At 40.2% G+C, this 14,064-nt stretch overlaps 1 protein-coding gene across 1 annotated transcript in view; it reads left to right on the top strand.

The window, feature by feature from the left end:
• The first annotated feature begins 1,069 nt into the window (after positions 1-1,069).
• Positions 1,070-14,064, top strand: part of SCIN (scinderin) — a 45,511-nt gene continuing 32,516 nt past the window's right edge. The window contains exons 1-3 of the mRNA XM_042816982.1: positions 1,070-1,296; positions 4,329-4,483; positions 5,508-5,669. Coding sequence (XP_042672916.1) covers positions 1,098-1,296; positions 4,329-4,483; positions 5,508-5,669 — 516 coding nt within the window. The 5' untranslated portion in view covers positions 1,070-1,097. The remainder of the gene's footprint in view (positions 1,297-4,328; positions 4,484-5,507; positions 5,670-14,064) is intronic.

Here is a 14,064-nt window from a genome sequence, read left to right as displayed (position 1 = left end):
CACCAAAGTGGGAGATGGTGATAGGCACAATGTATAACAGCATCTTCCCTCAATAGCTAAACCATACACCAGACAGTATGAAAAGGAGGCAGGGAAAATGGTTAAAAAGGATTTCTTAATGTTTTTCTTAATGCTGCTTTTAACTTGGTGCCAGTGTCCAGCTGCTTCGCTGCATTTAGCAGAGCCTGATCTTGATTACTGTGTTAGCTCCAACCTGCCTACAGGTAAATACCTGCCCTGTTCTAATAACTTGCCAAAACAAGAACTCCTGAGCTTGAGAATTCAGCTAGCCGGATAAAATGCTGCACCTAAACACAGCCTGCACTGGAATACATATTCTGGTATACTGGCATGAGTTGGATTTGATAATGCTTGTCGGTCCATTCCAACTTGGGAAATTCTGTGATTCCATGACAGCGTGGACTTTATCTGTATCTCATCCAAATTGAGCTATCCCCTATCTATATCAGATGAAAGCAGCAATTGCTATAATTTTCATGCTATAATGATCTGCCAGCATGGTAGCAATTTATAAGACAGACAGACAAGTAGGAAATAGGCTTAACTTTTTGGACTGTTGTTGTACTATGTGGAGAAACACCAGAAAGGGAGACACAAACTCTGGGATTCACCTGGAATCTTCAAACAGCTACCAGTATTTTCTCTTACAACAAACTTCTTGGCAATACTGGGCACACAAAATAAAACTGGTTTCTACATTTAGAATGGAGAAAAATTATCCCTTTGTAGCAACGGAGACTTTGTCTGGCTCTGCAGATGGTGGTCTGGCCCTGGAACAGTCTTTCCAGTGCAGTGCTCGTGGTCTCAAGCTGCCGGATTTCAAGGAGCGTGTGGACAAGGCTCTCAGACGTACGGTTTGGATTTAACCGCTCCTGTGCAGAGCCAGGAGTTGGACTCGATAGTCCTTGCGGGTCCTTTCCACTCTCCCTCCGGAGCACAGCCACATGAACCAGAACGCCGCCGGTTGCCTACGGAGGAGGGAGGGCCGGGCCACAGCGTTGCGCTCCGCCCGGGGGCGGCCCCGGCGCTTTAAATGCGGCGGGGACGAGCAGTGCTCACCCAGCTCCGGCAGAGCTATGGCTCCTGAGCGGCCCCCGCCGGCCTTCGAGGGCGCCGGGAAGGAAAGCGGGCTGCAGGTATGGCGCGTGGAGCGGCTGGAGCTGGTGCCGGTACCTGCCAGCCGTCATGGGGACTTCTTCGTCGGAGACGCCTACGTGGTGCTGCACACCGTGCGCCGCGGAGCCGCCTTCGCCTACCGCCTGCACTACTGGCTCGGTAGGCAGCGGGGGAAAGGAACGGGGCAGGGTAGGGGTACCGCCTCCCTGCACGGAGCGTGCCCGGGCTGCTTCTGGAGCATCCGGGCTGAAGCAGGAATATGGGGTATAGGTGATGCTGTGCCTGCCAAGGGGCACTGGGGGTGAGAACGCTGGGTGCGATGGGGAGGTGTGTGTTTGAGTGCTTTGTGGTATGGGTTTGGAAAAGTGGTGAAGGATCAAAAGTCTTAGCTGTGTCTCACCAAGAATCAAGAGTGAAATCCTGCCTCCACCAGGATGAAGAAGTTTCTTATCTTTGTTTCTCCAAAACTTCAACTTAGCCTTCTCCTTATGGTATTGCTGCATAGTTTGGTGTCTCTATGCTGCCTTTTCCAGCCAGGCTGATCTTGCTTTCTAATGCTAGAGATTGGAAGTGAAGTCACCGAGCTTTCTGTAAAACCAGTTCTCTTTAACATTGCTGATTGCCTTGTAGAACCCCTCCCAAAGCAGCCAAGAAAAAGCTAACTGTGAAACAGATACCTGTCATGTGGGTAGACTAAAAGAGGATGTGTTTTAGGTCTCTTCCTCATCTGCTGAAGGTTAATTGGACTTCCTTGTTAGTCATCGTCTAACCATGGCCTGAGGTCAGTTTCTTTTGCCGTTATTGTAAGGTTCGTGTGTGGGCCATCTGTGGATGCATGTAGAGGTCATAAAATTATTAAGATTGGAAAAGACCTCTAATTAGGATCATCTAGTCCAACAGTCAGCCCATCACCACCATGCCCACTGCACCATGTCCCTAAGTGCTGTGTCTACCCTTTCCTTGAACAACTCCAGGAACAGTGACTCCACCACTTCCCTGGACAGCCCGTTCCAATACCTGACCATTCCTTCTGGGAAGAAATTCTTGCTAATATTCGACTTGAACCTTCCCTGGTGCAACTTGAGGCCATTCCCTCTTGTCCTCTTGCTAGTTACATGAGAGAAGAGGCTCATCCTCACCTGGCTACAACTTTCTTTTAGGTAGCTTTAGGGAGCAACAAGCAGTGTTGCAGAGATGAGTCAATGTATATTAGTATTGCCATATCTGAGTCCCTGTGGGTCTCATTGTGCTTTATCTGCTGGGATTGTTTCTGCATAAATGTTTGAGGCTTGTTCAGCTTTGCATTTGTTATTGGTTATCCAGTTGGTGCACTGGATAGATCAGGCTCTGACAAGAGTATGATCAGAGATGGCAGTGTGAATGAGTTTCTGGCAGACGAGTCTATGTCAACAGTGCTGTTAGTCAGAAGCAAGGTTTGGCTTGTTGTGCCACTGCTAACAAAGTTAGAAGTACTTTAACTTGGGAGTTCAGGTTTATTAGACCTGTGCCAGGGCAAGCTGCAGGGACTGCCACTGGATATGAAGCCAAAACAGTGACTGCTTCTTGCAGTAATTATGAGTTGGCTGAAGACCTTTGGTTGTACACACTGCATATATCATTCTGATAGGTGTTGTAAATAGCTTTGGGCAATCTAGGCACACATCCCTATACAGCTGCCAGCTTGGCAGTAGTGTGGCAAACTGCTGGGAAATTCCTTCCTTCTCATGGGACACTCCAGTAGTGGGTGGAGATACCAAACGCTGCTGCAAGCTGCTAGCTCTGATCTGCCCTGCAGAGCTTTGTATTAGGTGCACAAGTAAGGGTAGTCACGTCTGGGGCAGGAGTCTGGGTTACTTTAGTAGTTTTGAATGATTCTTACCATTTCTTCCTTATGATTCTCAGAAGACTTCTTCCTTATGAGCAAATGTTTTATAACTTGTGGGTAAAGAAGAAGTCAGAGGGTCTTTCTGATGTGTTCTCATAAGCAATCCGTGAACAGTACAAGCAGTCAGTAACAGGCTGAGATGGAGAGAATTCGTGTACATTTCTGTATCTTACTTGTCTCACCCTGGTAACTGTTACTAAAAATGTTGTTGTTAAAGAACTCAGTAAATGCATAGCTGTTCACACTCATTTACAATTACATACAACAGTAGAATAGATATGTCCATAATAAAAGACAATCATAAACTTGTCAGCCAATAGGAGATCTCTTGGTTTAAACAGTGCTGTCATGAATATGGATGTAGGCTGAGACACTTCTGCATTTCTTGTTTTATATTTTCAGAGAAAACTTGCACTTTATCTCATAATAATAGCAATAAATTAAACTGGTAGGACTACAATTGCTCAACTTCACAAATTCACTTGGACCTGGACCAAATTTTATGCTTTGCTTGAAAATTGAACCTGAATGCTGCAGCTGTAACATGCACTCAGGCTGGGAACCAAAAAATGTTCTTGGCCTCCCAGGTGTCTCAATTTCTGTACTGAATGGGGGAAATGTTTTCTCTTGAATTCATATGGTTATAGAGCCTTCTTTTTAGGACCATGGGGGACAGAGGCATATGTCCTAGAGAAATGTAAATTTTGGAGTCTGGAATTAAACAGCAGTCAGTTAGAAAATAGACATGCAAAGAGAACAGAAGTTACAGAACCTCTTCATCAAATATCTGGCTGTTGCCTGAGATCAGAGTCTCAAAGAATCACAGATCCCTCTTTCATTTACTTTCTAATGTTTAAACTTCCTGCTCAGCTCAAGTGCACAATCTGTTTTAATAAGAGGATTTTGTATGTGAGTGACCAGTGTTGCAGTAAAAGGGTTTATTTTAGGAAAGAAAATATCAGGTATATAATTTGACTTAACTAACATCTCTTCACAGCTTTTTGCTTAGGAAGACCTGGTGTTTGCAGTTAAAGACCCAAAAATTATTACTTCACTCACTTATATTCACTTAAAATACACTCTTTTTTAAAGAGAGAGAGTGCAAATAATTTTGGCTTTTTTTCTGTCCTTTTAAAGATAGATCTTCAAGCAGCAAATAAATTGTGAGTGACCTCGTGTTTGGTGGTCAAGGTAATGTGCAGTGCTTTCTTTCAAAAACCTACTGGAGGCAGAATGTCACAATTTCTACAACAGGGTTCTAAATTATATTGTTTTTTTATAGACATAATACTTTATCTTATTCCAGGGAAAGAATGTACCCAGGATGAAAGTACAGCTGCAGCTATTTTCACTGTTCAACTGGATGACTACTTAGGAGGAAAGCCTGTACAGAGCAGAGAAATTCAAGGATATGAATCTAATGAGTTTGTGAGCTATTTCAAAGGAGGAATTAAATACAAGGTAAAGAGCCACCTGTCACATTGTCACATATTTTTTTTTTTTTAGAATTTTTTAATGTTGTTTCATCCAAATAATATGAAATATTTGTTATTGAAACATTAAAAATTGTTTCTTTAATGCTTAGTAGTTTTAGATCTACCTACTCTGAGCTGTTGAGTCCCTGTATTTGCATAGAGTACCAGCTGCTTTATCAGTGCTCCTTCTGTTAAGTGCAGACCACTCCCAGGCATGCTTTCCATAATCCCCAATCAACTGATCATGAAGTTGCATACTCTTGTGTCTAAGGGAGCTCATGGGACACTGTTTAAGAGACAGCAAATCTTACAGAAACCACTTCTGTTCTGTAATCTGAATCATTTTCTTCAAATGAAGAGCCTACTGTGCATAAGTAGCAAAAAACATGAACAGTAGAGCAGACCAAGACCTCATTTCTGTCTAAAAAGTTGGCCTTTAACTTAGTTTATGGATTTTTAAATCAGCAATTTGGTCTTGCTTCCCCCTAGTTTGGTGCTCTTGGCTAGCTTATCTCCTGAAGGAATATTTGCAGCTTAGAAAACTGAAGATCTGCTATTCAATTACCCTCTCTCTTTATGCATATCCAGACTCTCAAAGCGCCGGTACTGCTGAGATTTAAAGAAGTTGAGAAAACTATGCAGGACTGCACATTCCTTTGTTTTCCTTCAATTATGTGATAGACTACTAACTTTTTCCTTGACAAGGTGGTTAGGATTACCACATCTTCTAGTTATATAGGAGAAGGTGGTGAATCCTGTTCTTTCCTTTTCTGCACACTTATGAAACACCTTTGAAGCAGGGTGACATCTGCTCCCTCAGATTAAGACCTGACAGTTCAGCAACAGAAGTGTTCCCCACGTCTGTCTGGTCAGTGGTCAGCACTGTTAAAATGTTTGCAGTTCTGGCTTACTGCATGAATTCTTTCCTGCTTGCTTCTCAGCTGCAGCAAAAAGGTAAGTTCAAAGAAATGAAGTTGAAGTAAAGCTTGGTGCTTTGTGTTTTTATTCAGGCAGGTGGTGTTGCCTCTGGATTTAATCACGTTGTTACCAATGATCTGAGAGCCCAGAGGCTTCTCCATATCAAGGGCCGGAGAGTTGTGAGAGCCACAGAAGTCCCCTTGACTTGGGCCAGCTTCAACAAAGGAGATTGTTTCATTATTGACCTTGGAAATGTAAGTCTTTTCCAAAGCAACTTGCACTGAAAAGTAGATGTGCGTTTCAGGGGAGAAAAGATGTTGCTGTAGGATGTAATTTTTGTTGTCGCAACACTTTCAAAGCTCAAAACTGCTTTGAATGGTTTCTAAAGTATACACAGAGTGCTCAAGAAATAGTTATTTCCCACTTGAGGCATTGAGGATATTTTTATTCATGTTTTAAGCATAAGCTGTTCATAGTGAGTCCTTACAGTGCTAAGGCAAATAAATAAGGGGACTTTTCCCTTAAGAGTACTTCCTTTTTTTTTTTTTTTTTTTTTTTTTTTAAATTTTATTTTGGCAATTTAAGAAATAGCTGCAAGATATGTTATCAAAACAAGCTAGTAATAAAATGTGTTGTAAAAGTAGTTTTTCAAGAGATTGCTTCTCAGAATCTCTACTCAGGTATAAGCACTCCTGTAGGACTTTCTGCTAAAGGCAGTTAGAGAAGCTGAGTGCAGGAATGTATAGACGGGTAAGGGAAGATAATTCTGCTTGCTTCAGATGACCTAAGGGATTGTACTGTCACTTTAAAACTCATGTTAACTTTCTGATGCCACAGGTAGTTCACACTTTTTAGATACTAGTTATCAGTTTGAAGCTATTCTCATGTCTGATATACTGACATATACAAAATGCTACCTTGTAGATAATTTTTTTTCATGTGCTTGTGCAACTGCAATTGGTCTTAGCTTTAACGCTTCACAAGGAAGTGGTCAGTGGCTTCAGCAAGGTTTGAGAAGTTACGTAATGCACTGAGGAAAAAAATCTCTTCTTAACTCATGTTACAAGTTTTACTTTTTGTTCTGAAAGCTTCCCACTGTTGTGATGAACGAAGATATTGTTATCACTTGGCTATATTGATTATCTGTTACATTCTAATCATACTGCTTGCTGTGTTATCTGAATGCTGCTAAGCACTTCCTCCTGTGATGGTATGGTCTGAGCATCTAAAACAGCCAAGTGATCAATATGCAAAATATTGTCTCTGAATGTCACTTTATATTAAGGAGGCAAAGAAGAGCTAAATTACCTATTCCCTTTCAGGGCTAACCTGTGGGAGATGGGCAATTTAGAACTAACCATCAGTAGGAAATGCCTGCTTTTGCAATCAGGCTCTCAGGCTTGAGTTTTGTAGTTTGGAGTTACCCTTCCACAAACACCTAATGAAGGTGGGCATGCTCCAGTCTGACTTCTCTTGGCCCTTACTGTGCTGGAGATGCCTCGTTCACCTAAAGCAATTGCTAAAGACACATCGCAGACATGACAGTGATGCTGAAATGTATTGTGGTTATATGGGTGTACTGTGGGTGTTAGATATATAGCATGGTGAGATGTATTGAGAGGAGAGTGCTGTCACTGGGCAATTTAAATGTAACACTTCAGATTCTTGGGTTTTTTTAACATGAACGTACATTGTGAGCCTTTTCTGGTTTCTTAGTATAACATCACTTTGGCTTCTGATTTCCTGACTGATAAGACATGTTAAGCAGCCATGTAATCCTATGCCATTTTAGGAAGAAAGATTAGATGTGCGAACATTTAGATCTTTACTGGGCTATGGAGAGCCAGTTGAATCACATGGCCAACAACAATGCTTAGCCTTGCTGAGCCAGTGGTGGTGTAAGGATTGGTTTTCTTGGATGGATAAAAAAATAAGAAGTATTTTGACACCTACTTGCAGCAATTTAATTATCAATTACTTTGTAAACCAGACCTTTCTTGAGAAGTGAAAAGGCAACATCTGATGTACTATAAAATGAAGAAGCAAGTCTACCTGAAGTGCCTGTTGAGAAATAGATGTGATACAAAACTTGCCCAAGATTTCCGCTGTAACAGTGCATTTTTCTAAGAACTATATTTCAGGCTGAAGTAATTGTATTTCAGGTTGAAATTTTCCACTACTGAAAGTCCTTTGCAAATGGGTGATTCTTTTAGAGGAGCTCTTAATTAAATGTAGGAGTCCTTTTAAAAAAAAAAAAAAAAAAAAAAAAAAAAAAAAAAGTTTTGGCTCAGATTACTTAATAGAAATAAAATGAATCATTGATAAGGTTGTTCTTGAGTCTTGGGACTTATTTCAGGGCACTACTGGATCACTGTCTGACATTAATGGGTAGTAACTGCATAATGAGCTTATTGTCAGTGCTCTTACAAGCCTGTCAAATAAAAGGAGCTTCCAGGATGTACTTCTTCCAATCTCACAGCTAACTAGAAGGATGATCTCTGTGGTACTGCAAAACTACTCATGCAATACATTTTTTGTTGCACTATGTCAAGCTACTTATTTAATATAAGTCACCTCAGTTTTCTAGCTGAGCTCAACTACTATGCTATTTTTGAACCTGTCATTTGAACAGGCAAGGGAAAGTTAAGTTAATAACAATCACAAATAAAACTGTTACTGACCACTAAGTCTTCCTTCTGATGATAATTCTTTGAGTTGAAAGTATTTGTGTGCATTTCCAGATAGCTAGATATGAGATCACAGTTCAGTTTGTGATGGTTAATATGAGAAGCTGTGTTGCTTACTAGATTGTGCTTGTAGCACTTAAAATATCCTGCCCAGGTCTTACCTTGCCTGCTTTGAACTTCCAGGCTGGAGAAGGAAATAGCTTCAGATGTCAGAGAAACTCTGTCTTTGACAGGAGGAAAGTCAGTAGCCAGTGGGTATAAACCTATTCAAACAGTCTTCTGGAAGCTTTCTTACATGAGCTATGTGACCACCAAACTGATTCCTCTGTGCAGTGAGTGATCCAGGAGCATGCCTGGGGTGTCAGACTCTGACTTTCTTCTACAAGGAATGCCCATGCCACCTCCCTGCTGAACCTGGGAAGTTATCCTGTTCCAGCAGCAGCTCAGGCAGGAAAAGTACAAGGCAGCTGCAAGAAGGCTTTGTACCAGCCTGGAGTAAAATGCCCCTTACCCTGTTGGCTTATGCTTCTTAGTGCATCCTGTCCAGGCACAGTTGTTCCATAGGCCTCTCAGAAGCCATGGTCTTCTGCCACATTACCCATCCAGTTTCTGGCCAGAGAGTGCTCTGCAGTTCACTATGCCCTGCTTGAGAAGCAGAAGGACAGGGTTGGTGATTCCTAATGGTCTTAACTGGTTATGTTCTGTGCTGTCCCTCTTTACACCTGGCACAGCTTGCCTACCTCTCAGCTGCTTTCATTAGGCACATTTTTTACCCCTTCATCACCAAGGCAAGTGATTCTTTAAGCAGCATGACAGTGTGAAGACACTTTTAAAGTGGACAGGAAACTCCTCAGTATTGTGATGTTTACCATGTGTACACTGGTGCATAGTGGTGATATACATAGTATGAATGTTGAGGGGCACTGATGGTATGGGAAGAGCTGAAACATCTGGTCAGTGATGTAGAGAGCAGTTAGCAAAATGCAGCAGAAGCAATGTGAATAGCAATACAATAAAACACGGAAGTGGTTGGGTTGTTGGTGGTGGAGGGTTTTTTTTTCCCAGTTTATCACTTCAATTTTAGAAGCTCAACTAGAAAAAAGCTTTTTAAAAAAGTTGTGTCACCAACGACCAGCAAAAACACTCCCTAAGTTCAAACAGAGCTTTTGGAGTGTAACACTTGCTTCTCACTGGCAGCAGTACAGTGAGCTAAGTGTCTGCAGGGAGGGGGCTGCATGTCACTTGGCTTCTTGGAAAAAAAAAATGCAGAGATGGTTGTTAAAAAATGTGCTGGTGAGGTGGTGAATACCAAGCAGTACTGAGGCTGGGCCTGATCTACGTTGGAAAGTTTCAGCAGCACAATGAGAGTTCTGCTAACAAAATGTTACCCATCTTCCCAAAGGAAGAATGTAGAAGGCTAGATGATAGCTATACCAAAAGTCAAGTAAATGCTGCAAGTAAACTGAACTGTTGTCCATCTTTCCTATTACTATGGTAGTGCTTATGTATTGACTTGTAACAGCCAAGAGGTTACTAATTTGAAATGTGTGTGACTGCACTTTGTTATACCTTACAGCAGTCAATGCACACTGCTTTTCAAGGGCTCTGTGAATCAGAAATGAAAATTATGTTAAAAATTATGATGTCAAATACATCACAATACAGTGAGTAAAGCTGTCATGTATCTGTTTGGATAGTCATCTCACATGACTTCCTGACATAATTGGTATGTCAAGTGTAAGTCTTATCTTCCATAAAGGTGCTCGAAGGAACGCATCTAGCAGGATCACTTCTATATTGCAATTGCTTTTCATAAAAACTGAACTTTGTGTATATATTAAAACAAATTTACAAGAACAAAATTATTTTTTTTTATTGTTATAAAGCAGAACGCATGCTTATAGTGTTATGACAGCAGGGTATGATTCAGCATCACATTGCAACTTTAACAGTTTGAGTTTTGCTTCTGTAATCTCCTTCCTTCTAGCCTATATTGTCTCTTCTAGGTGACTTTTCTCTCCCCTTAAAGAAAGCAGTTCAAAATCAGCATATGTATTGCTTTATAACAAAGTCACTCTTTGGGAATAAACAGGACTGGAAGAGCAGATTCTTGCATGTGGGAGTTCTATAGGTTTCTCTCTAGTTGCTTTTCCTGGCACTGTCACATTCAACTAGTCATGTCCTTTTTTTCCATGTTTTTCATTCATAGTTTCTCCTACAACTAACCTCTTTTCCATTTTCACCCAGCTGAGAAAACAATGCTTGTGTCGTAGTAGGAGGCTGTTAAACAAGTAGCAGAGGTTGAAGAAGTAAACAACTTTAGTGCTTTATTAACATCATGGACTTATTAACAGGTTACAAATGTGGCTGTAACTATGCACAGTGTATGTTAGTATTGAGTCATGTCATATTTTTCTGTAAATATGAGGCAATTATTTTTATAGTTTTAGTACTTTAACCTTCAGAGTTTTGGAAGTTCATCAGGAGAAAAAATAAATACTTCAGCCTTTTCTTCTTTTCAGCTGGAGTATTCAGGGTTTGTAGTTCCCCTAACTTTTCAGGGGTTGGAAAGCTTTTTTCTTTCCCCTTTCCTCCCCAACTTGTAGACAGAAAACTGAAACAGAGACATCACTAAGGCTGAGAGAACTTCTAACACCTTCAAGTTGAGGGGACTCACAAGAGTTCAGTTAATTTTCTTCCTGTTGCTGTAGGAAATTGAGACGCCTTGCTGCTTGAGACACTGTTATTCAGAATGAATGTACTCCTTTCACTCAGTCTTTTTGCAGTGTGACGTAGCAACAGATATTCCCAGAACATGATGTTAAAACAAGTGTGAAGGAAAATATAGTGTAAGTATGCCTGTGGTACTTATTTTTACCCTGAAAGTTTGTTCCAGTTGAATCAAATGGGAGACTCCTAGATTGATTACAAAGATGCTGTTGTAACCCTACTAGGGCTAGGCTTCTGGTGGCCTATGCTGCATTCTGACTGAATGAATTCAGAGTGTATTTTGGGTAATCAAAACTCCACAGCTTTCAGAGGTTTTGCTGTATCACTATTTTAACAAATGAAAGGCAGATTCAGTGTCTATCAGGCAAGGGGAAAAAAAAAACAATTTCAGTCTAGTGAATTTAACAGCCAAGACAGGAAAATATATTGAATAATTTAGAAACTGAGAAAAAATTTCCAGAAGCCTACATTAGCCTGGTTCAATCTAAACCTTCTTGATGTATCTGTCCATTCCTGAAAAATGTTAGTGAAGAAGTGCTGTTTGTAGTCAATTCTCAGTTTTACTGCTCGGTTATTTTTCCCACAATTTGAACTTGTTTTCTTGGTTTGGCACATGTTTATGGTTTTAAAGCAAAACAAAACCTCCACACTATTGCACTAGGTCTCTCAGTTTCCCAAGATTGTTTGCAGGTTCCCATTTTGTACTGATATCTTTCCGTTCAATCTACGAACTTTAAGAGACCAAGACTTAACAAAGGACTGCTTCAACTATCATTAATGCTTGCTGTATCAGAGCAGCTGTTTATTACTGTATGTGAAGAGGATGAATGGAGCCTCAGATGAGTGCAAGCCAATTATTTTGATGCAATTATACAAGCATAATAAGATATGTATTGAAACTTTGCCAATATTCATGTGTCCACCTTATCTCTAGCCACACTCAATATAGCAATATTCTTTTTCCAATAGGAGTGCCACCTCCTTTGGTCACTCTTGCACCACAGCTCATCTCCTGCTGACCTCCTTCTTTACAGGCCTCATCAGACTTTCTTCTACACACTGAGCCACTGCAGTACCTTTGTGATGTGGTTATTTGCCCAGGCTCTGGTCTGATTGTATGTATAAAAAGAAGCAGTTAAGCCTCAGAGAAAAAAGGAATTCAGGGAATAACAATTTTACAAGCCTTCTTTTCTTGCCTTTAGTCATTTTAGGGGTTGTGGGTGTAAAGATAACATAGTATCATATTCTACATGAGTAAGCATATTTAAATGAAATCTTTTTTCTTACGCTAAGCCCCTCTGCTTCATAGTTATATCTCTGTACTTAATATCCTGGTTTACAGGAACATCCTGACTGATGAAATTCAAGTCAGAATAAGCTATGTCATGCAGACAAAGCAGTATCCACTCCATAGATTTAGCTGACTCTTAAACTACGAGTGTTATTTATTGATTTATTTTCTTAAGTGAGGTATAATTGCATTATGGGAGCATGATTTAGTGTAGATGTGAGCGAAGATGAACAGGTTTACTTTACATCAGGGCCTGCCAACGAAGAATGGAGACGCATTGTCTGACAATACTTGGCTCCAAGTCTTTCTTTAAAACTTATATTTTTAACTATTTTAAGATCAGTGAGACTTGATATTTTAAATATTTTTCTATCAAAATTGAAGCTTTGAATTTGTTTTAAATTACTTCTGAAAGCTCCTTAGCTTAGCTGTTTAATGTCCATTCCTGTAGGAGAATGCAAATCAGGAGTACGCTATGGACTATGAGGTAGTTGTACTAGACTATATTACTAGGTACTTAAGAGAAGATACGGGATTGGAATGTGTATGTTCAGGAAGCGTTTGTAGCCAGAGTAAAAGTGAATTTTTCACCAATATAAGCTTTTTGGCTTTTGCTTTCTTCTCCTGGTCAAAATTCATAAAAAAGGCATGTTTTTCCCTTGTGCCAAACTAAGCTGGCTACCAGTCAAATACAGAGGTGGCTGTGTATTAGAAGGGAAAGCTTGTTTTTACGTTACCTCTGAAATAAGTAAGTTTCTGTTTTTCCTCTTTTAGCTCTATATCCCATTTGGAGCTGGAGCAGTGGGGCAGGAATTGCGCTTTCACAGTCCCACTCCATACAGGGAAAAGTGCCAAAGCACTGTTACTCAGTTACTTGACCCAAAAATAATCATCCTGCAGCATGTTTCTGTACAGAACTGGGGTCACTCTTTTAATGTGCTCTTTTAATGTGTATATCTAAATCTCATGATTTTCCTAAGGTCACTCTCCAGCCCAGCAACTGTCAGGAGTAAAACCCATGACTCCTGATTCCTGTTGCTGCTTCATAACTAGGAAACCCAACTGCCCTCCTACAAATCTTGTAGATGTGACGGGACCTAGCAGTGACTGCAGAGCCCCTGACACAAACCTGTTTTGCTTTCCTGATCTCTCTCAGGAGCTATGGAGTGGTCACTGTGATTATTCATGGCAACATTTTCCTCAGTAACTGTTATACTGCAATCCCATGAGGATATTGATATCAGTCATCAATATCAAGTAATAGAATAGGTCTCTTCCACAGCATTTCTTTTAAACTTTGTTAAAGAGATTAAAAAGAAGAAAAAAAATGCTGCTACTGTAACCTTCTGAAAATAAACTGGGCTTGGCACAGGAATTACTGATGAATGAATGAAGTTCCTTTTTTTTTTTTTTTTTCCCAAGTGAACTCTTGGTGTCTATTTTCGTTATATTGGAAACAATTTCTGTCAGCCTACCAATTCAAAATAAGGTTAGCAAAACAATGCTAAAAATAGGGAAGGTATAGTACAGCTAAGAAATTGTGAAAGCACTGAGTGAGTTAAAGGCAAATACCATGCCTATAGGGTTACCTATAGGATCTACCCTAAAGGCTATGCTTATATCTCTACCTAAAAATAAATGTATGAATAATAACATACAAGCCAAAAGCTCAGAGGCATGCTGGATGTAGTAAAATATAAATATTAACCTTGTCAAGAAGTTATTATAGCTTTTAAACTTGTTTTCCTCCCCTCTGAGAATAAATAGTTAAAACTACAATCTAACTAGAGACTGAGATGAATAAACTGTATCAAGAAGACAGATGTGTAAGTATCCCCCCGAACTTCTATCATGAGCCCAGAAAATGAGATATAAATTAAAATGATTGAGAAAATGATTTTACTTTGAAATCAGAGGTAACTAAATCTAAATATCAAGGGG

Source organism: Centrocercus urophasianus, unplaced genomic scaffold (assembly GCF_019232065.1).
Source record: "Centrocercus urophasianus isolate 14NV4802_14NV808 unplaced genomic scaffold, USGS_Curo_1.0 seq_16, whole genome shotgun sequence".
NCBI classification, from domain to species: Eukaryota; Metazoa; Chordata; class Aves; order Galliformes; family Phasianidae; genus Centrocercus; species Centrocercus urophasianus.
Note: the sequence above shows the minus strand (reverse complement) of the source record. Positions and strands in the feature narration are given on the sequence as shown.